General features: G+C 35.7%; 2 protein-coding genes and 1 long non-coding RNA gene across 3 annotated transcripts; all 3 read right to left on the reverse strand.

Annotated features, from left to right (window-relative positions):
- Window positions 1–98: 98 nt before the first annotated feature.
- On the reverse strand, window positions 99–779 carry LOC146164722 (uncharacterized). The gene is made up of 3 exons (XR_014494541.1): window positions 489–779; window positions 291–382; window positions 99–149 (listed from the first exon to the last, which is right to left on the reverse strand). It is a non-coding gene; the product is annotated as an uncharacterized LOC146164722 (long non-coding RNA).
- Window positions 780–6,248: 5,469 nt separating this feature from the next.
- On the reverse strand, window positions 6,249–10,900 carry LOC146164723 (beta-1,3-N-acetylglucosaminyltransferase radical fringe-like). The gene is made up of 7 exons (XM_083380802.1): window positions 10,859–10,900; window positions 10,704–10,795; window positions 10,510–10,569; window positions 9,604–9,724; window positions 7,496–7,584; window positions 6,828–6,999; window positions 6,249–6,395 (listed from the first exon to the last, which is right to left on the reverse strand). Exons 1-7 carry the CDS (start codon window positions 10,898–10,900, stop codon window positions 6,249–6,251), a joined length of 723 nt encoding a protein of 240 aa, XP_083236928.1.
- A 1,591-nt stretch (window positions 10,901–12,491) lies between these two features.
- On the reverse strand, window positions 12,492–20,377 carry LOC146164724 (uncharacterized). Its single transcript, XM_083382368.1, has 12 exons — window positions 20,260–20,377; window positions 19,472–19,563; window positions 19,219–19,375; window positions 19,011–19,159; window positions 18,502–18,560; window positions 16,071–16,176; window positions 15,408–15,560; window positions 15,221–15,354; window positions 15,062–15,147; window positions 14,372–14,543; window positions 13,699–13,787; window positions 12,492–13,509 (listed from the first exon to the last, which is right to left on the reverse strand). The coding sequence occupies exons 1-12, from the start codon at window positions 20,372–20,374 to the stop codon at window positions 13,406–13,408; spliced, it is 1,416 nt and encodes a 471-aa protein (XP_083238494.1). The 5' UTR covers window positions 20,375–20,377; the 3' UTR covers window positions 12,492–13,405.
- Window positions 20,378–20,681: the final 304 nt, after the last annotated feature.

Consider the following 20,681-nt stretch of genomic DNA (forward strand, 5'->3'; position numbering starts at 1 on the left):
ATAAATTTTGGATACTTTTTCATTTTATTTATAAAAGTAAAAAAAAGACTCGTTGTGAAAATGACGAACTAAACTGAAGAGTGACTTACTTTTTGTTTGTGGGAAGAAACAAGTCAAACTCAGCACCAGTTTTGCAGCACAAATCAACTCTAAACAACAAAACATCAAAACGGTAATAAGATTTGAACGACAGTTGTTTCTCGAAGTGTATTTTTGAAATAACTTCGGCTAAATTTTAATAGTTTTAAAAACGATTTGTAAAATCCCTTGGAAAATTTAAAGTATTTAACCTATCGTGAGAATTTCCGCAAGATGTGCTGTGCATATGACCATGGGTTTTCAATCGGTATTCTTCATCAAAATCATCCGTTAAAAAATATATCTGCATATAAAGTTTGCAAAAAATAGTCTGTACAATTCCCAGCATAATAAATTTTGCGGAACATTCTTATCCAGTAACAACAAAACATGCATTACCTATCACAAACCTGGTCTCTTGAAACTTGCTTGAACCAAGTGCTGAGAACCATTTCCAGTCTTCCAATTGAACGGTGGTATTTTTTGCAAGTTTTAACGGTAAAAAGCACATCATTCAACACCGTACGTGCGGGGTCAAGTTCAAGTTCATCGTAAGTAGGTTCAATGTTAATGTTAAACTTATTTTCCACCGTGAAGTAGTAGCAAAAGTACAGTAAGAGCAACGTACAAGCCATGCAGGTCGTCGCACAAACATGTCTATAGCTGGCGAACAAAGACCTTAGATTCTTTACAAGCATTATCATTTTCTGTATTAAAAAAATGAATTAGGCGCGCGTTGCAAAAACTTCTTTATGATTAAAATTTTAATTAAAAATGTGCTGCTTGAACGCGTAGCATTTAAAGTAATGCGTTAATATCATTCACTTCATAATATCTATTGCGAAAGCGGATGAGCCACATAGTCAAACGCTGCCGTACGCAATGGTACTTTTATTAAGTTTCCTCTTACACCAACAAATATAACAAAAAATTTATTTGCATGAAAAATTTAGAGGTGACGTCAAAAAGTAACGTTATATCAGGACGTCATAAAAAAAAAAAACCTTTGGTTATCGTTTGATCTGGTTCTCAATTTTAGTCTAAATCCGTTGGAGTTGGCGTCAAAATATTTCGGCGACGAGAAAACTCGTTTATTAAGTTTTAAGGCCAAAAAAAACATAATTCAGAAACGAATTGAAACTGAAAAAAAATTCGCCTGTTGATCGAACTATTGGGGCTAAATTTATTTTACGTGATTAGAATAGGCAAAAAGTTGTACGACATTGTCTATAGCGGTCATGTTCAAATGGCGGATCGTGATCCGGTTCCGGATCTTTTCAACGTTTTGTGCGGATCTTCTAATGTAGTCTTGAAAAAATAAAATACTTACTTTTTGACTATTTTAATTATACGTAAGTGCGAAAATTTTTCGCGCTTTGCGCGAATGATCTTTCTACGTCCAACTTGTTTACCTTTTAGATGCTGTCTTTTGAACTTGATCGGCGCTTCGTTGCCGTTAACGGAAAACGTATTCAAAAATATTGGTCATATATTTTTTAACATTTTTTTCAGGAAATTCAAAAGAAATGCTGGTATACTCAAAAAACGCGCTCGCTTCGCTCGTCACGTGCGCCCTCATTTAGAAAGGTTAACAAAAACTGAACAAGATTGACTATTAAAGTTATCGCGTTTCTTCAAAGTAGTTTTATTACACTTTTCAATAATAGTATGGATGACGACGGTTGGGCTCGAATTTTAAACCAAATAAACGCCTTTTATCGCACTTTGTGCCAACACTTTACTGCCTCCTTAAATGTAATTAAACACGCTTTTAAGTGAAAACAAAGATCCGAGGTCCGCCTGATTAAAAGTTGTTCTAACATTTTAATAACACAATTCTCAGTTAACATTTTGTGCGGCCCACAAAGACCTTTCTGAGTTAGGTGTTAGCCCGCGACTAGAAAAAGGTTGCCAACCCCTGGTCTAAACCAACTCATCATTTTTCTCACTGAAACAATCTTGGTGCTGTAGCACACTTCACTTTTGACTTTTACAAAGTTATAAGTTCTGAATTTTAACTTAGGGAATTCCCCTATTTTTCGTCTGACGTTAATGAATAATGTCGTCATAAAACAGTGACAGTATGACGTCATAGAATGGTGATAGCAAGACGTGAGAAAAAAACTAATCAGAAACAGCCAAATACGTCCAGCAAAAGCGACCACGTGCGTCATCGACAATCCTGTCAGGCGCCAGCTGCAAAATCACGGTGTACAATCGTTAACTTCAGGCAAAAAAACAAACCAAGACCGTGAAGTATATGTGATTAATTGTGGTAGAATCACACATAATTCGACTAACAGCAGCGCAAATTTCAAGTTCCATGAACGGAACGAGCGCTAAATTACAAGCACGTCTTTCGCCACCTGCAATACTAAACAAAGAATGTTTATTCGGGTGTTATTAGATTAGCGCAACATCTGCGCCGAGCTATGTGCAGCTAAATTACAAGCTGCGGATGAGGAGAAATAAGGTGTGTCCATTGCACACACTTAGCACGTGGTCTTAGAGTATGCTAAAGAGCATAATTTTGCGTTAACCATCATTACTTAAAAATGGAGACTTTGAAACGCGCACGACAGTCACCATTATACCTCCTTTTAAGAATCTGCTTCAGTTAAACAAATGTCGATGTTACACCAACATCGGATATTAGCGCAGAGACCGAATAGCGAGGAACATACTGCGACACTGCGTATAACTCGACGTTTTTTAGCGAGAAAAAAAAGAAGGTTTGACTTAGCGTTGTCAATTGTCGAATACACACTTGCCAATCAGTTAACTTAAACAAATAACAAAAGAGAAAAACTTCCAGCGTTTACGGTCGACCAAACAAAAGATGAAAAACGGCGTTTTGCGCTCGATTTTGGTTTCGCATTAGATTAAGACGCGTGACCAAATTACTGAAAAAGCCGCTTCGAACAGTTTGTTAAGCCATGACAAAAACGAACAAAAAACGATAATATCACTTACAAAAAGGGGGTAAGAACTCCCGCCCCCCTGGATACGCCACTGGGGGCAATGGATAATGTATAATATTTTTAACCTTTATAAGTAATACATATTACACTTATAAATAATACTTATAATCGCATTTTGAAATTCCTTTGTCTGTGTTGGGTTAGTGAATAGGTTTTGTTGAGGCTTGAGGCCAGATTAGAGGTAGCAATAAGGTTTCACCAAGGTTTTGGGTTAGGATGAGTATTTCTTTGAGTTTTGTCGCAAAAAAAACTCTAGCGATTTTAAACATTCGAACGCAGGCGTTCAATTTAAGACCTTATTAACTTTTACTCAGCAACCCGAACGTAGTAAAAAAACTAATAATCGTCTCCTACAATCATCTCGTGATTAACTTAAAACACTATAAATATACTATTTTTAATTCTGGTATTCTACAAGAAACTTGGAGAGATGATCCCATGCTGTTAAAAAACAAGTCGACTGTTTGTGTCACAACATGCTCGTTTACCATTGGTAATTTCTCAATAACAAATGTGACAAAATGTGCGCCAAAAAGAACGTAGAAAACAAATAAATAGTGTTTAAAAACAATGGTCTTCTGCCTGTCTCGCGCTTTGTTTAGTTTAGTTTATTAAGTCGGCAACAACCAATCATAAACGCCTTCAAATAGGCTATTCAAACCGCCGCTTTCTGCTCCCAGTTTAGACTTAGACACAACAACTTTATAATTTTTCGCAGCAGCTCTCTTTTACTTTTACGAAACCCCGATAAACTGAAACTTATCTAGATCTGGGCCGACGTTTGCTCTGACATCTTTTAATTTCTGTACCCAAAAAGCATATTTAAAGTCAGAAAACAGCTTATAAAAGATATCAAGTTATCTCAAAACGACCTACCTACTAGTCGCCTGGTGAGTTAAGCGTGACGAACAGAGTAGGTCACCGGAACGCTGAAATGCCAACCTTTTTTAGTGTGTTCTTAATAAAAAGTCGGCAGTGTCTTGACTTCCCTTTAGCTGTAAGTAGCATCGTTCTAATTCTATCGCGACGACTTGCTGTTGTACAGCACAGTAAGTGTCAATCCTATTTAGAAACTAGTCAAAAACTGATGTAGATTTTGTATTGTAGACCAAGTAGAACTAGATGCTCGCTTGCCCAATAACACCCTATTGACACTTGATTATTAGGCGAAGCTTATCGCAAACTAATTGGTCGTCCGATGTCGCCGATATTCTGTGAACATACTTACTCGCACTGCTTCCCTGCGTTAATTGTACGGTGGGTGAAAGTTTATTCACGGCCTTACCTCTTTGTGTATTACCGCGACAATAAATGAAATACAATTTGAAGAATATTTAAAAAATTCGGATTTGTAGAATATTTGCTATTTGCACCTGTTTCGTATGTTACTCCAATCCAACATATCAACACCACGCCTACACAACTTAAAATTGTGTAGGCCTGGTGTTGATATGTTGGATTGGAGTAACATGCGAAACAGGTGCAAATAGAGAGGTGTATATTGCCACCAGATTTCGCATTAAAATTTGCGTCGGTAAAATATGTTCGATAACTACAGAGAGCTAAAACGATGACGTCACAATATTTTAGGTTTTTTACCCCCCAATTAAAGGGCCCAGCCTTCTTATGTCTAAGATGCGAAAGGGGTAGTTGCCAGGGTTTCATTTTATTGTACGTTAGTTTGTTAAAGATTATGCAAAATTAATTTTAGAATCGTTTTGCAATCAAAATATTTTATTCATTGATTAATTTTTATTTTTGGCGCTTTAAAACAAAAATCCCATTCCCAGAGACAATGACAAACCGCACTTGCCGCCTGAAAGCTTAACCTTCAAGAAAATTTTCAGGCGTTTTTGACTCATGGTCAAATCTGGCGACATAGTTCACAAATTTAGTATGTTTCACTATTCGTTACGTATTTTCGTTTCCCTGTCTGCATTGGGGGTCACTAGAACCACATCACTTAAGTTTGTACACGACAATAAATAGAAATTATATTGCGATACGCGGTGTCTGTTCGGGGCGGCCAGGCATCTGTTTCAAGATAATGCAGCCAACCAAAGATCATTTCACAACAGAGCAGTAGAAACTCCCCCAGACTGCAGCTGCGGTATAGACGTCAAGCGTTTGTGCGCCCAACTGTGACATAATGGATGAACGACGCTGATTGATTTTCCTAAAATCCCAAGACTGCAATTGACGTATTATGCCGATTAAATGATTACAATTATACTATTTCAGCCACGGTCGTATGTGCTTCGTATATACAACAACAAACGTGACGTATGAATACACCCACAGTAGAAACACCTACCTATTTTATGAAAAATATTTTACGCGGACATTGCTCTCCTTCAACCACTTGTGATATTTCTAGTGCTAATCATCTCTGCTATGTTTCAATCTTGATAATGGCAGAAGAAGAAGCGTATGTTAACCAGGAACCTCGGTACGAGCAAGTAAAACTTCGACGAATGACAACTGGACCGAAAAGTTGCCAACACGACCAATCACCTGATCAAGGTAATTCTGCAATTTAACTACTGTATTCACAAAAGTCAAAACGAACCAATAACAAAATATCAATACCAAAAACGCCCCAAGACAAGCAGTTACAATATCACTTGATATTGGCTATATGCTCCGTTTAGCTGTTGAAGGAAATTCCTATTTCTCACGTTCAGTTTTATCAGCAACACGCTAAACAAATATAAACTGTGAATTTACAACGGATTTTATTAAAAGTTTTCCTGAAGTGTAAATTTGCATTAACCTAAACATTTTACTTTTCAAATGGTGGTAGAAAAGCGGTGATAAAAAATGAATTTAGAGCTTGCCTTCTACGCTCAAGTCAGTTGTTTTCAATATTTTTTCCTCAAACCTGGCTTCCGCAAAGACTTAAGTCGAAACTTCTGGTGGCGCTTTGAAGATTATAAAAAATAAAACTATAGGAACCCGACAATTCCTAATTAATAAATTCTGAATATTCAAACGACGTTATTCCTGTGGTCTTGGAAACCTAGCTATTTTTACTTTTTATTATATTGTTAATCAAATTTTTTTATTGCCTGCTTTGTTATGCTATGATCGCAAAGAGTCGGTAGGATAAAAAGATATTTACTCGATTTTCAGATCAAATTGCCATGTTTTTTAAAGCGTTGTCATATGATAAGCAACCAGGTTCCCTGATCATTCTCTCAAAGCAGCGCACATTGGATCGCCAGAATGCTGCCAGCAGTAAACAGAGATAAATCTTGTTGGATCTTTCTCCAAGCTAAAAGTGTTGATGGACGGTGGAATGTCAAGCTTGCCTTTACCGAGGTAGCAAATAACCGCCTGTATCAAAAACGAAGGTGTGCGTTATAGACTTGGCTAAGCAAAAAATGAGGGTTAACAAAATCTATTTTTAATCCAAACAAAAAATAGAGAAGAAAACACCGAAATTTATAATCCAAAATTTTCTAAATATTGGGTGGGTAGGTATTATATAAAGAATGGTCCAAGATTTTAAAAAAGGAAAAGAAGACCACCAAACTGAAGGAAGGTGGACTACTGGACCTATTGAGTATATTTAAAATGTAAAAATTGTTTTCCATAAAACCCAGAAGCTTGGCCTCGCTTCAAAATACAGACTATTTCGACGAAATACAGCAGTTAAGTTTTTAGAATCAAGTTACGAAATGTTAAGACTTCTAAACAAGAAATTCAAGTTCTTCAAATATCAACGCTATACCCGCAATGTTTAGGTTTAGCACATTTCAGACTTACCGCATTCATCCAGGTAGAAATGTTCATTGTGCCCAAGTTTAGGTTTTTAAACGGGTGGTAAAACCGAAGTGACTCTACAACGGGATTCTTAAGCTTGCATGTAATTATATATCCAAGATTGGCGTCTTCACCCATTATATTCTCTCGACAAGCTTCAGTGAATTTCCCATTTCTAAAAAAGAAGTTGGCGATCCAACAAACCCTTTCTTACGTTGAAAATTAAAATGATAATATATATCACGTTAAAAATCAAACATAAAGAGGCTTTATAACACAATGGCAAATATTACTGAAACGAAAAGTTTAATTTAAATATGACATTCTATTTATACCAGAGGTTTTCAAAGTGGGCCATGGCGCTGTTTTCAGTGGGCCACAGAGCTTGACATACAGCGATATCAAAAATCATGTAATTATGAACACAGATAAATAGCAAACACATCAAACTAATTTTATGTTTGTGACATTATTTCTTTTTGCAATGTGTTAGCACTTCACATTATACCTATAACGTTTAAATGCCTTGCTTGCACTTAATTGTACAACATCGACTCTTCTTAAATTATCTAGCCGATAGGATTCTTTTTTACTTCTAGTTTCCTTTAGTGTTTTTTGTTTTCATCTTGCCGGAGGCTTTCAAGCATTTTAATCCTTAAAAGTTAACTCACCCAACATGCGAAATCATCTTTTGCGCCAGAGGTCTTGTAACACACGTTCCCCCGCCACCGGTCACAAATTCGAATTGATTGCCATTCAACTGTGACGTAATAATAAATGTTCGAAGGATATTCAGCACCAAGTGGACAAAAAATCTCAACTACCGCGTGCAATAATCATTTCTGTGCCAGTTTAAGGTGTCTGGTCCAGTTTTAAAATAGCGTTTCTATAGCAATTTAAGGTTAATGTATATGCCCAAAGAAGTATAGGCCTATGGGGTTGGACATGGTATATTCATTCTATACACTGAAATCAGAATATCTTTAATATATACCAGTTAATACAGTTTACCCGGTAATTTTATAAATAGGCTATGTTTAATACAATTACCACTTTTAGATAGTGGACAAGGTTCTGCTAAGCCTGTTTGGCGATGAGTACAAAAGTATTTTTTTTTCTATTTTGTTGGCTTTAGTTTACTTTAGGGGTCACCAAACTTAATTGACGATCGTGATCAGAATATTTAATTTTGGGCCAAACTTTATTGACTTGCATAAATATTTATTCAAGTCAAACTGTTATTAGCTTTATTAAATTATCATTCTGTTTGAATTTCATTAAAATTTAGTTTAAAACTTTCGACAAGATTTTAAATGAAATTTAATGTTATGCGTGCTAGAGAAATTAAGCCGGTCATACATCAAAACGTGACGTCACAAGGTTACGTCAAACGTGGGGTAACGAGGAAGTAACCTTAAGAACACCATACGATGGGTTGATAATTCTTTGCAATACAAACCACATAAAGATGGTAAGATTCGCGCAAGGCCCAAGTAAACTGCTTTAAATGGTTGGCCTACGTTCACATGGAAAAGTAGAGAAAAATCCCTTTGGAAACCATATTATTTGTTTATTTTTTTTAAAGAGTATTTTTTTGGCTGAATACCAGACTTTTAAAATAAACGACGAATAAGGTTCACGCTTACCCCGAACCAAACGCCTTAATATGATTTAAATATTAAACTAAGTACAGGACTTAGTTATGTGATAAATATATTTTAGCATCATAAGGATCTAGTAGCATACCACAATATAAATCAAGATGTACGCTAATAAAAACTTAAACCAACTGTCCTAGGTAAGTGGTGCAATACGCAAGCCGCAACTTAGTGACGATGCAGTCACTAAAATGACGTAACATCTGACAACACAGATAAAAAAACTCACAGGGTTTAGGTTGACAAAACAACTTTACCTATAAAAGTCTTCGAAATACTCAAAAGCACATTTGAACAAAATGTGCAAGTTTAAGTAACATATTAAGTTTAACATTGATAGACAAAATCTTAACACCGATAACAAATTTAAATAGCGCCTTATTTCTTTATACAACTCACATGGTTTAAGTTGACAAAACTGTCATATTGATTTTTAGGGGGGCGATGACAAGTATAGGGCGCCTTTGGGCTGAAAAGCTTTTCGAAAACAAGCGAAAAATTACTAGAGATATTTTTCTTATTATAGAGATATATACATAAGAAAGTTTTGAGATTTAGCTTGTTTAATTAGGTAAAAAATACAGATCATGGGCTCACGGTTTCCTTCTTGGATCCACCAAAGGGCAAAGGACAATGAGGTCTGCCGGACAACCAGTTTAAAAGCTTGTTCAGTTAAGGAGATATTTTACCGCTATAGATAACAAAATGAAGGTCGGCCTAACTATAGAAATGCCGTCTTGAATATAAAGGATGATCAACCATCTTTGGCACAACATTCCAACAAATAAAAATTATCGGAACTTTATCAAGGAATAACTATTTGAAAGCTGCACGTTTAAACAAATGTGCGAGTTTAAGTTACACCGTTCAACATTGATAGACAAAATCTTAAAACTGATGAAATATTTAAATGAGGCCTTTCTTTAAATTGACCGCTTAATCAAAATTGATGAAAATTCTTTAAATCTTTATCACCAAACATAAAACTGTTGAGACCTAAATACAAGGAGCGAAAATATCCACCACAACATATTACTTTCATTCTTTGAACTAAGCAACAAATAATGGACTTTGTTTTGACGTTATCATCTATATCTTCTCACATATTTTACCACTTTTACCTCTGAATGGTCCATACTTTTACGGCCAAGGTAAATGGGCTCGTTCCAGCGATGTTTGTTAAGTTCCTCCAAAAGATTTTGAGGATTCACGTAGTTGTCGTCATCGAAGCGACACCACCACCTTTGTGACGAAATAATTTTTTCATATCGGTAAAAAACTAAAAGGTTATATCAGTGTTTCTCAGCCTTTTATGGCTAGCGGCACCCATCAGCGATAATAAATAGATTGTGGCACCCCTATAAGATTTTTCCGTAGGTAATTCATTATAATGTCGCAATAAACGAAACCGGAGCAACACACACTCACTCATCTATACAAGGGAGTAAGTTACAATTGGGTTTATTCAACTCTAATCGTACACAAAAATAGTAAAAGTTAAATAAAAAATAGATTCTTAAAGATTCTCAAATATCTCTCGGCACCCTTAAGAATAAGAAATGGCACCTCATGGTGCCGCGGAACCCCGGTTTAGGACCAGTGGGTTTATCGTTTCATTATTTTATTTTTAAGTTTAAACATATAAAAGGGCTTATTTTTATGGAAGCCAAGACATTGGCAGAAAGTTTCTGCTTGTCGATCACTGTTCCGCCGACCGATATATATTAACGAAAAAACTCAAAGTTTAAAACCCGAGTGAAACCAGGATTAAATATTTTTTTTAAAGAATGTATAGTTTGCCTATACCGGCATTGTCAGTTCCTTTATAAGTTCGGTAAAATACATATACATAGCAAGGTAATAATAACACTACTAAAAATGTCAAAAACATATTTTTTATCAATTTTATGATCAATTTGCTTTTTATATCGTATATTATGTATTTTACTCAGTTTCAATCGGGTTTTTAAACATTTGAGTTTTATTGTTTGTTTTACAACGTCAAACAAATTTAATGAGTCACTTACTTTTTGTTTGTTGGTAGAAACAAATCGAACTCTGCACCAGTTTTGCAGCATAAATCAACTCTAAAATGCAAAACGTGAAAAAAATATGTTTAACGACATGTTGCTTTTCGAAGGACATATTTAAATCAAGCTAAAGCTCAATTTTACCTAAAACCGGTTTGTCAGTTCCTTAATTTAATAAGCAAGTATTTAACCTGTCGTGAGTATTTCCGCAAGATGTGCTGTGTATACGACCATTGGTTTTTAGTCGGTATTCTTCGTCAAAATCATCGGTTATAATATAGATCTGCATATAAAGTTTGCATAAAAAAACTCTGTTTTAAAAAAATATGCATAACATATTACAAACCTGATCTCTTGAAACTTGCTTGAACCAAGTGCTGAGAATCATTTCCAGTCTTCCACTTGACCGATGGAATTTTTTGCTAGTTTTAACAGTAAAAAGCACATCTTTCAGCAAAATATTTGCGGGCTCAACTTCAAGTTCATTGTAGCTATGTTCAATATTGCTTTTTAATTTCTCTTCCGCAGTGATAGCGTAGCATTTGTACAGTAATAGCAAAGCAAAGCCCATACAGGTCAGCGTAATAACATGTCCATATCTGGCCAATAAGCACTTAAAATTCTTTAAAAGCATTGATTTGTTTCAATGTTGTAAAACTGATTTAATCTGTGTTACAAAAATAAATTAGAAGTGTGTTGTAAGGAATTTTTACAGTAGACCGAAAGTATAATGTTTGTTAAAATTGAGCACGTTAATATGATAAACTGGGAACAGACAACAGGACCTAAAAAGCAATAAGATCTAAAGCAGAAAAATCTATCAAAACGTATTATTAAGATCAACTACATAATAAAACCAAATACACAGTAACATCTACGATACAACGAGAACTTACTCCTCTAATACCTAAACCTCTCTGAATAAGGCCGAAGTTCATCGGAATCAGGCCTAAATGGCCAAAATAGTCCGAAAACTGTGGAGAGGGTATAGGGCAATCGGGGCTTCTGGCATCGGCCGTTTTGCTGTCGACATTTAGGCGCGCTAGTATATATGGCGCCCTTGGGTCGCCGCTGTTTTGGAACCGTATTTTTTTGCCCTGTTTGTGGTTAATGGCGGGTTATTAGGGGAAATTAGTGATGTACTTGGGGGTGGGGTTTGGGGATAGGTAAGCTGTTGTATTGGCCTGATTCTGGCCAATTAAGTATTATTCTGACAATTTAGAACTTATTCTTAGACCTTATTGCGACTATAAGTATTAGTCCTATTTTTGTCTTACTCCGAACTGTGTGTTATTCAGACGTTGATGTTGTTTTTATTTCGGTTTTATGCCTGGAGTCCGATGAACGTATCAATACGTTATGATGACGGTCTCCATAATTTATCGATAAGCCCGTGTCACCAGGTCAAAGGCTGCTACGAAAATAGATCAATTCCCGCAACTTTTTATTCCCGCAACAGTCATGCGAATCACTTTACAGCGTGCTGTGTCACTTTATTGTGTCACGTTTAATCGTCATTACCCAAACGACACATTTCCGAATTTTCGCGTAGAAATGCGTTTTTAGCTTAAGTTCGAATACCATTAGCCTCAACTTGGTAAACTCCTGATATACATTTGTGTCAAAAAGCCGAACATTGCCAATAAGCGATTTGATATATATTTTTTCTTCACTTTTTGATATTCCTGTCGCATTTGGTGTGTTGTATTTCTACACATTTTTGAAATATATCACACGTAAAGCGAGGTGAAATCGCTTGTTTGACAAATTCGATTAGGCTAACTCCGTTCAGTCCCAACCATCCTTTAAATCCCGCTTAGACTCCCTCAAAAAAAGGTTTAATCCGGCCTAATGTCATTCCTAAAAAATATAGATTAATTAATAATGTTCTACTTAATGAATATCAATCATCTAAAACTAACAAAGACAAACATCAAAACATTGCATTGCAATCATATAATGAGTTTAATGAGTTTAACTTGAAATATAAAAAGCACGATATGCAAGCAGCTGTGTTTTTAAAACAAGGGCGGTTAAACAAAAACACCATTCAAATTTACTACCGGTATTCATTTCTAGAAGTTTCTGATAACATCGTATTAAGGCCGATCTTAGATGCCGTAAAATAAATGCATTTTTGATTCCGAAATTAGGGGCGCCGTACTTTGAAGTAAAATCGTGAAAAAATTAAAAAAGGAAGCAGAAATGTCCGAATTGTTTACATCGTATAAACTTGACTAGAATTTTAAAATCCAACCCTACGCACGACTGCAAAACAAAGCGAAGGAAAAATAAAGCAAAATAAAAACGATATGTATACATAACAAAAACAACGCCAAAAAAATCAACATGTGTGCAAAAAAAATTTTTTTTGGGGGGCACATAATTAGGTTATTCAAGCAAGCGAAAACGTCATACATATTTGGACAGCATGAGACACAAATTAATCGACCTTAATTATTTCCGAGCATGAGCAAAAACTAGCTGACAATCTACGCCTTTCTAGGCCGAACTGAAAAACACGATAAAAAACGTGGTCGGTGTGTAGTAGTAGACTCGGAAATGTTATAATGTAATGCTGTGTTCAAACTTGTGAAGCTTTTAAAAACAAAATTATGCGACAAGAATCTACATTGAGTATGAAAAAGGCTGCGGGGTTTAAAACTTCAAGGAACGTGACATCTAATGCCTGTAAGAAATTTTTGTGTGGCCTACTGTGTTTTCGTAAAATTTTACTCAGAACTTTGGAACTTAGCAAGAATGTTATCAGAGTTTTATAACAAAGACATAACGTAACAATGTAACAAAAGGTAGGCTACATGAGCTAAGCATATACAAATGAGAAAAGTAAACAACAGATATACTTAGTAATTACAACCCAAAGATTCAAGTTTTATTTATAAAACATCATAATGGTAGAGTTGATGTCATTTTTCGAGTGTGCAAAGTCATTTGGTGATGAATTGAGAACGGTGTTACTATTAAATCCGTCCCAATCTGTAAGGTAGCTATGCATATTAAATTTGAAAATATAGATGCATCAAATGATTTTAAACTAAAGTTTGTAATAAAGAAAAATTCTTACCCAATTTTGAGTAAAATTATATATGGAAACCGCGTGTATGTTAGTTTACATTTCTATACCGATATCTTTATATTTGTTAAAACGAACAACTTTTAACTTACTTAGAAAATCGTTGCAATCACTTTTGTAAGTTGAAGTGCTGTTCATCACGCCTCCGATGCAAGCGAATTCTCCATAACAGTTATTAACCCTGGGGAATATAGACGATTACGTTGGTGCAATACGAACAGTCTAAAACAGCAGTTCTTAACCTATGGGTAATAACCCACATGTGGATAATTTCAGGATCTGGACAGAAATGGGAAAATGGGGAAACGGTTAAGAACACCTGGTCTAAATCCTTTCGGCCCCAAGGGTAAACTATTATAATAATATTGCTGCGTTTCTGGTAAAGATGCTTTTAATGTCAAAATGACAAATTCTCAATAAAAGGGTAAAATATATTTGTGGGAACAATTATAATAGACCATTTTTGTTTAACGTATGAAATATTCTCCAAGCCTATTTTAGTTAATGTTCTACTGTCGCGGCGCCATTTTGCTTTACAAGGTGTTTATTTGAGCAAATATTGAGTAAAACCATTGCTCTGAAAATGTTTACAATTATTTTATGGAAATTGCGTTGTTTGAGGAATATTTTATTACGATTAGCATTAAAAAAACAGATAGTTTGAAAAAGTAAGACGTAAACCAAATCGCTATTTTATGGTGATCTATATGCTGTCCATGGTTTGTGATTAAATTTAAACATGTTGGGTAATTTATTGAAACTTACTTTACACCGGGGCACATAGCATAGGCGCTTCCCGACATTCCATAGCTCCTAAACTGAAGATAGCCAGAGGTAGCTTTAGGAATCGAAGGTGGAATAGAAGAGTTCAGGGCATTTTTGCCGACCGAGAAGGTTATGGGAACAACCAAGCCATCCGTAGATTTACACCCTGGGACTGGGTTTAGGATGCAAAAGGTAATTGTTATTAACGATTACTAAGTTCTACCAGGGCTACGAAGCCGGAGTCGGAGTCCGTTTGTTTTGCTAGAATCGGACTCTCCACTCGGAACACGAGTAAGACTACAAATACTACCCGAGTCCCGACTCCGACATGCGCATGCGCAGTAACAAATTTTGTTTGAAACAGATTAGGCGGCAAACTGTAAGTTGTAAAGACGGAATAGCATGAGGTAGAAATTTTCCGATCATGTGCATTGTGAGTCGATTAATTATATGACACCCCTATGAGAGGATTGCTGAAAAGCCACCTTAAATTATTATATACTTAAATGGATGAAATACAGGCCTTATAAGCGCAACCGGACTCTGGACTTGACGAAACCGCACAATTGGCCGGAGTCGGACGTTGAATTAGAGAGTCGGATGCGGGTGTATTTTATCGGATTCGGGGGGTGAACTCGGTTATTTTCAACCGACTTCGCAGCCCTGCTCATTAGGCTTGAACTAAAGTACCTATATCGCCAACTCCTGCTACAATCGCCAAGATCTTGTTCATTGCGTTCCTCAGCTGAACTTCCGTGACCAGTCGACCACCAGTTCTTAAAAGAAAGCAATTAGATTCATCGTAAACTGATTGATTATAATTACTATTCGTTAATTTATTGTGCGCACCTTGAAAACATTGTGTAGCCCACTAAAATGTTGGACCATGTTTCGTGTTGTGCATACAAATAGGACAAGTAGTAGTTAGACCGAGTTTGAACAGAGCTGCGATCTACCCTAACGTCGTCCCCAGAAAACCATTCCTACAAATACAACCAATTTATTTGTGTCTTGATTTTTTTTTTTATTCTCTTACCTTTTTGTTGCTTATGGTGAAAAATACATCACAAACGCTTGGCAAAGTCGTGTTGTAACGACAATCGGATTTGTAGTACATCACAAAGTTCCCATGACTAATACTTCCATTGTATGATGCCACTTCGTCTGTGTTTGGCCTAAAGTTGATGACCTAATATAAATAACCATCGTGCATCTGTTAAAAAGTTCATTTCTACTTGAGCGTATTAAGGTTAATGTTTCATTTAGCACATATTCTATGTTAATATTTCAAGTTCAACTTGTCCTTAAACTAGGTGTTACTTGAGCTTGATAAATCCTCAGTTTAATTTAGTTGCAAAAATAACATTTTAATAACAACCCATCTGCTTTAATCGAAATTCTTTTTGACTCCGCTATACCCATATGAAGATGTCGAATTATTCACACAAAAAACAACGTACTGGAATAAAATTCTTGTCACGCTATTTTACCAGGTTGGTTGGTTCCAATAAAATACTTTTCTTAGCGGTTAATGCGGGCTAAATTTGAATTTTTTCATATGACTTTATGTTGTGACGCTTTCCCCGAAATACCAATCTCCTTAGTAAAATTCGTCGTATATTTAAACCCCGGGTTGGAAATCGTTTTGCATTGTATGTGTACACAATAGAAAGAAGGTAACATAGTTCAGAGAACATACCCTCAAGTACATTGTTTGGGATACTCGTCCAATGTTTCCAATTGCTCCAAGAGCAAAAAACGGGTGCGATTTTCTGCTTGAAAATGCGATGTTGTAGTTTTGGCATCTTAAACAAAAGTGTAAAAACTTAAAATATATTTGACGTGTTCTATGAAGAGCAATGCTTTTAGATCGCAGTAGCTGTCACGTAGCGTAATTAAGTATTGTAATTCTACAGAAACAAACTGTAGTTTCAACCAGGGAGTCGAACCGTTTGACTTTTCCGGTTCAGGTTCGGTTCGGGTTCAAATATTTTTTCGGAATCCGGTTCAGTTCTGATTTTTGTTTGGAGCAATTAAAAAGTTCCGGGTCAGCTCCGGTTCGACTATATTTCTTTTCAAAACCGGTTTATAAAGTTCCGGTATTAGTTCAGTTCAACCTAAATATGTGGGTCATTAAACATTAAGAATAATTATTGAATTGTAATTCGTACTAAAACTAAGTTTCGTGACGCATTAAAAACAAGCAGCCCATTTTTAAAGTAGTCTATCTAAAAAAAATTAAAAGCGACGTATTATTAAAAAAATTTTTTTTTTTCATAAAATTTCGAAGATGGCATAACTTGGCTATGTAAAATACGAGTTGTGGCGTCATGCTGGAGTGAACCACTTTTTTGACCAGTTTGGGTTCGGTTAAGGTTCAGGTTTTTTTTAAATATGCGATTCAGTTCAGGTTCGGCTTCTTAAAATTTCACAAAAAGCGGTTCAGGTTCGGTTACGGTTCGGGAAAAAATGGACAAAAACCAGTTCATAAAGTTCCGGTTCGGTTCCGGTTCGACTACCTGGTTTCAACTACAGAAACAAACAATAGTTTTTACCGATTCCCGGCAGGTATTTATTTCATTTCGTACTGTTTTGGGAAGCGATGGATGGAATGTAGCCAGTTTAATGTGTAAGGCAGGGGCGTGCAACCTTTTATACTGCCGGGCCAAATATGTGTATTCGGATTAGACCACGGGCCACTTGCATGTCTCGTCGTCTACCTGTTAGTGCAGTGGGCGGCAAACTTTTGTTGCGGCCAAAAGTAGTCTTTTCAGAGTTACTTAAAGTCCCAATACATAAAACCCACTACAAAAACAGTGGCAGATACAGGGGGATATTTGGTTTTAAGGTGAAATACTTTACGGCGCTTAATGGCTAAAACACTGCCATGCTATAATATAAAACATTATATAAAACAGAATATACGCACGAAGCGCGAAAAAATTGCGCTTGCATAGAATTAAATAAATTTGGCAAAAAATATAGTTTTACAGGCCCACAACACCACATTTGGCACGTGGGTCTTTCCAAGCTGAGCCAATTTAAAACGTTATATGCCACAACCATTGTTAAAATAAAGTGCAATGAATGTATTGTACGGCTATCATGCGGCCAACAACTACGGTACATGATAACACCAAGCTATTCAAAAATAACTTGCGGTCTACAGTTGGCCTAACACTGTGTTAGTGACTACCACAAAAAAAAATTGCTCACACACGTACGTTGAACCGAACAATGCCACCGTAAAAGCGGCAAATTTTCTCAGCTGTGGAAACTTATCTAGATCGAGATGTTCGCGGTAAAAAACTACTTTTTAGCTGCGCAGAGAGAAATTTGTTTCTTTTTCTACAACCTACATGAACATTGAAATTGAATATAAAATAATTACATTTCAAATGAGCGAAAAAGATCAAACGGACATTTTTAATATCCTTTATTTACATGACCATAAGTAGCTATTCGAAAGCATTTCAAGAACAAAAAATGCAGCGCTCAGTGCAATTCACTTTCACACAAAGTTGTACACTTTCCGCAAAAGCATCCAAAACACACTTTGTAGTCTTATTTTGTTAGCAGGTCACATTCTATTCTAATTCTAATAAACTAAAAATGTACATGCTATATAAGGTGACCTAGACTAAGGAACAGTCAGGAAGTTTCAATATTTTAACAGTTACCTGAATGTTTAGTGGTGCGAGCCAAAAACCAAAGCACACCGCGGGCCACATATTTTGGTTACGCCTGATGTAAGGGATTCGCCGACTTTAAAGCAAAAAGGGACTATACTTAAAATTAATTACCGCAAAAATATTAAGGTATGTTCGGTTTAATCAGTTAAATGAGGCAACCTACAGGATAAATATACAAGTTATCGAAGAAAATTTAGTGTGATACAACTATGCAACTTAAAGCCTCCCGGCGATGTAAGGTATACAGCAGGAAACAAGTTATAATCCTTCACATATAAGCCATATAGGCAGTTTTTGACGTTTTAGGTACAGCAGCAATACTATGTATATTTTTTCCTCCCAATGACTTGCGTTGGTTCGAAGAAATCTTAGTTTTGTTAACCTACTTTTTATTAGTGTTGCACACTGATTCTGTCAAGGTTAACCGAAAAAATTTACCTCATATCAATTCCATACTGCATAGAATTAGAGCATTCGTTTCCAGCGTAAAATTGCATCTGCAAATTAGAAAAAACTGGTAATGCAAACGCTTAAACTGATGCCAGGGAATGTTGTCAGGTCCGCCGCGGGCAAATGGAAAAACAATTAAAATATTAAACGTACACCAGCGCACCACACTTTGCAAAGCACAACAAAGATACTATACCGGCGGAAAAGAGATATTACATATATGTATAACAGAATGTTTGAAAATGTGCTGTTCACTATAGCTGCTTGTAAGTTATTCAGCGGCGCGGACGATATCGATACATTGCAGACTTTGCTGCTCCCCATATAGACAAAGTCTGGTGGACTTAACACAAAAATAAGAAACTAAAAAAATATATAAAATAAATATTAGAGCAGTTCACAGTGACTTTCCGAATACCTTGTATTTTATATATATTTTCTACGATGTTCTCTATGAGTTCTTTCTTCTATTGAATAAACTAAAATAAATAACCAACCTGCATTCCATATCCCGTGAACATGGTATCTCTAATATGATAGGGATGGGTTCCATATTGATAATTATAGAAATCAGGAATAAGAGATGAAACTTCAGATGCACTTAAAACCAACTGATTTAGAATCTTGTCAACGTCAAAGTAAAATGCTGGAATAAACATGTTTTACTTTTACTGTTTACACTTTATTTTGCTTATTGTGGTTCACCTGGTTTCGGATTAAGCGGGTAATGAACTGTGTATAAATTATACAAGTTGCCTCCAAAGGAATCCAAGAAATTGTTGGTTGTTTCGTATTGAATAAAAGGTTTCGTTTCATTGATTAAAGAGTTTTTCATACTGTGTTGGACCATCACATTGGAAGCCTGTGTACACAAGAATCTCATATCTCATTATCTCGATTTTCATTCAAGTATTTACTATATATACATTTTACATTCAAGTATTACAATATTACATACTTGTAACTGAAAGTAAGCCGGGCTTTTGTAATCGAAATTTGTGGAAAAACTGGCAGATTGGAAAACGTTGTAATTTTCCCAGTTTCTGGTATCTGCGAAAATACAAATGAACGAATAAGATAATAACTTAATAATAATGCCAGCGTTGTAGTGACTTAATTCATCGACTTGACTGAGTTGCACTTAAATCACTGTTTTAAAAAAAATTAACTGATTAAAGTCGTTTAGGTAAATGACTTGACTTCACTAAGTCTTTTGCACAAATGGCTTGGTTTGACTTGTCTTGCTTTATTAATGACTTGACTGGGAATCGATTGGGACGTGTGTTGACTTGGATTGTGCCTTAAATTGTCATTTTTTTCTCCAATACTTACGGAAATTGAGGAGGTGATACCACTACAGATATATGGCTCATAGTAATTAAATTAGAACTTATTTGTTGATAATTTTTTATGATTTTTTCGCTTACAATACGCGGATTGGAGAGTCATTGGTCGCCAAAGCTTCGTTGTTATGCTTACGCTAAATATTTGGGTCGCCACGAAAAAAAGGTCAAAAAACACTGTTTTCCGAAATACTTAATAAGCAGCAAATCAAAGATTTGTGGCGTGTGGTACAGTGTAATACTTTAAAGACAGGCTTAACATCTTTCTCGTCAAATTTTATAAATTTTGCTCTGGTATTTCACAAATTATAAGTGTTTTTCATATGCGATCAATACCAAGCAAAAATATGGATGAGAACAGCGCATATTTTTTGAAACTACACTTTGTTGTTTGAAATTTTACCTGTACCAGAAGATGACCCATGACTAAACCAGACATCTCCACTTGAGCATTCACTTTTTATGTTGTCTTCGCTGATCATTGCAACCAACGTCCAGCCGCCACCACTTGACACCATATCGCAATAAACCTGAGTAGAGCAGTTCGAATTTATTTAAAATCCTAGCATAGTCCTAATGTAGCAAGAGTAGATTGTCCTAAATATCCGATATCCGTTTGCCTTCGACATTCTGTTGACACTGTATCAACACAGCTATACCTGTTTAATATCTAAAGATGCTAATTATTGCTCCAAGTGATATAAAATAAGTGTGTCTAACCTTTTATAAGTGAGGTTTGGATCTGTTTTAGTCACATTAAGTGACGGTGATACAAGCGGAAATCGTAACATCTTAATTAAGATAGTGTCGATATTTTTGACCTTT

Source organism: Ascidiella aspersa, chromosome 2 (assembly GCF_963924565.1).
Source record: "Ascidiella aspersa chromosome 2, kaAscAspe10.2, whole genome shotgun sequence".
Classification (NCBI taxonomy): domain Eukaryota; kingdom Metazoa; phylum Chordata; class Ascidiacea; order Phlebobranchia; family Ascidiidae; genus Ascidiella; species Ascidiella aspersa.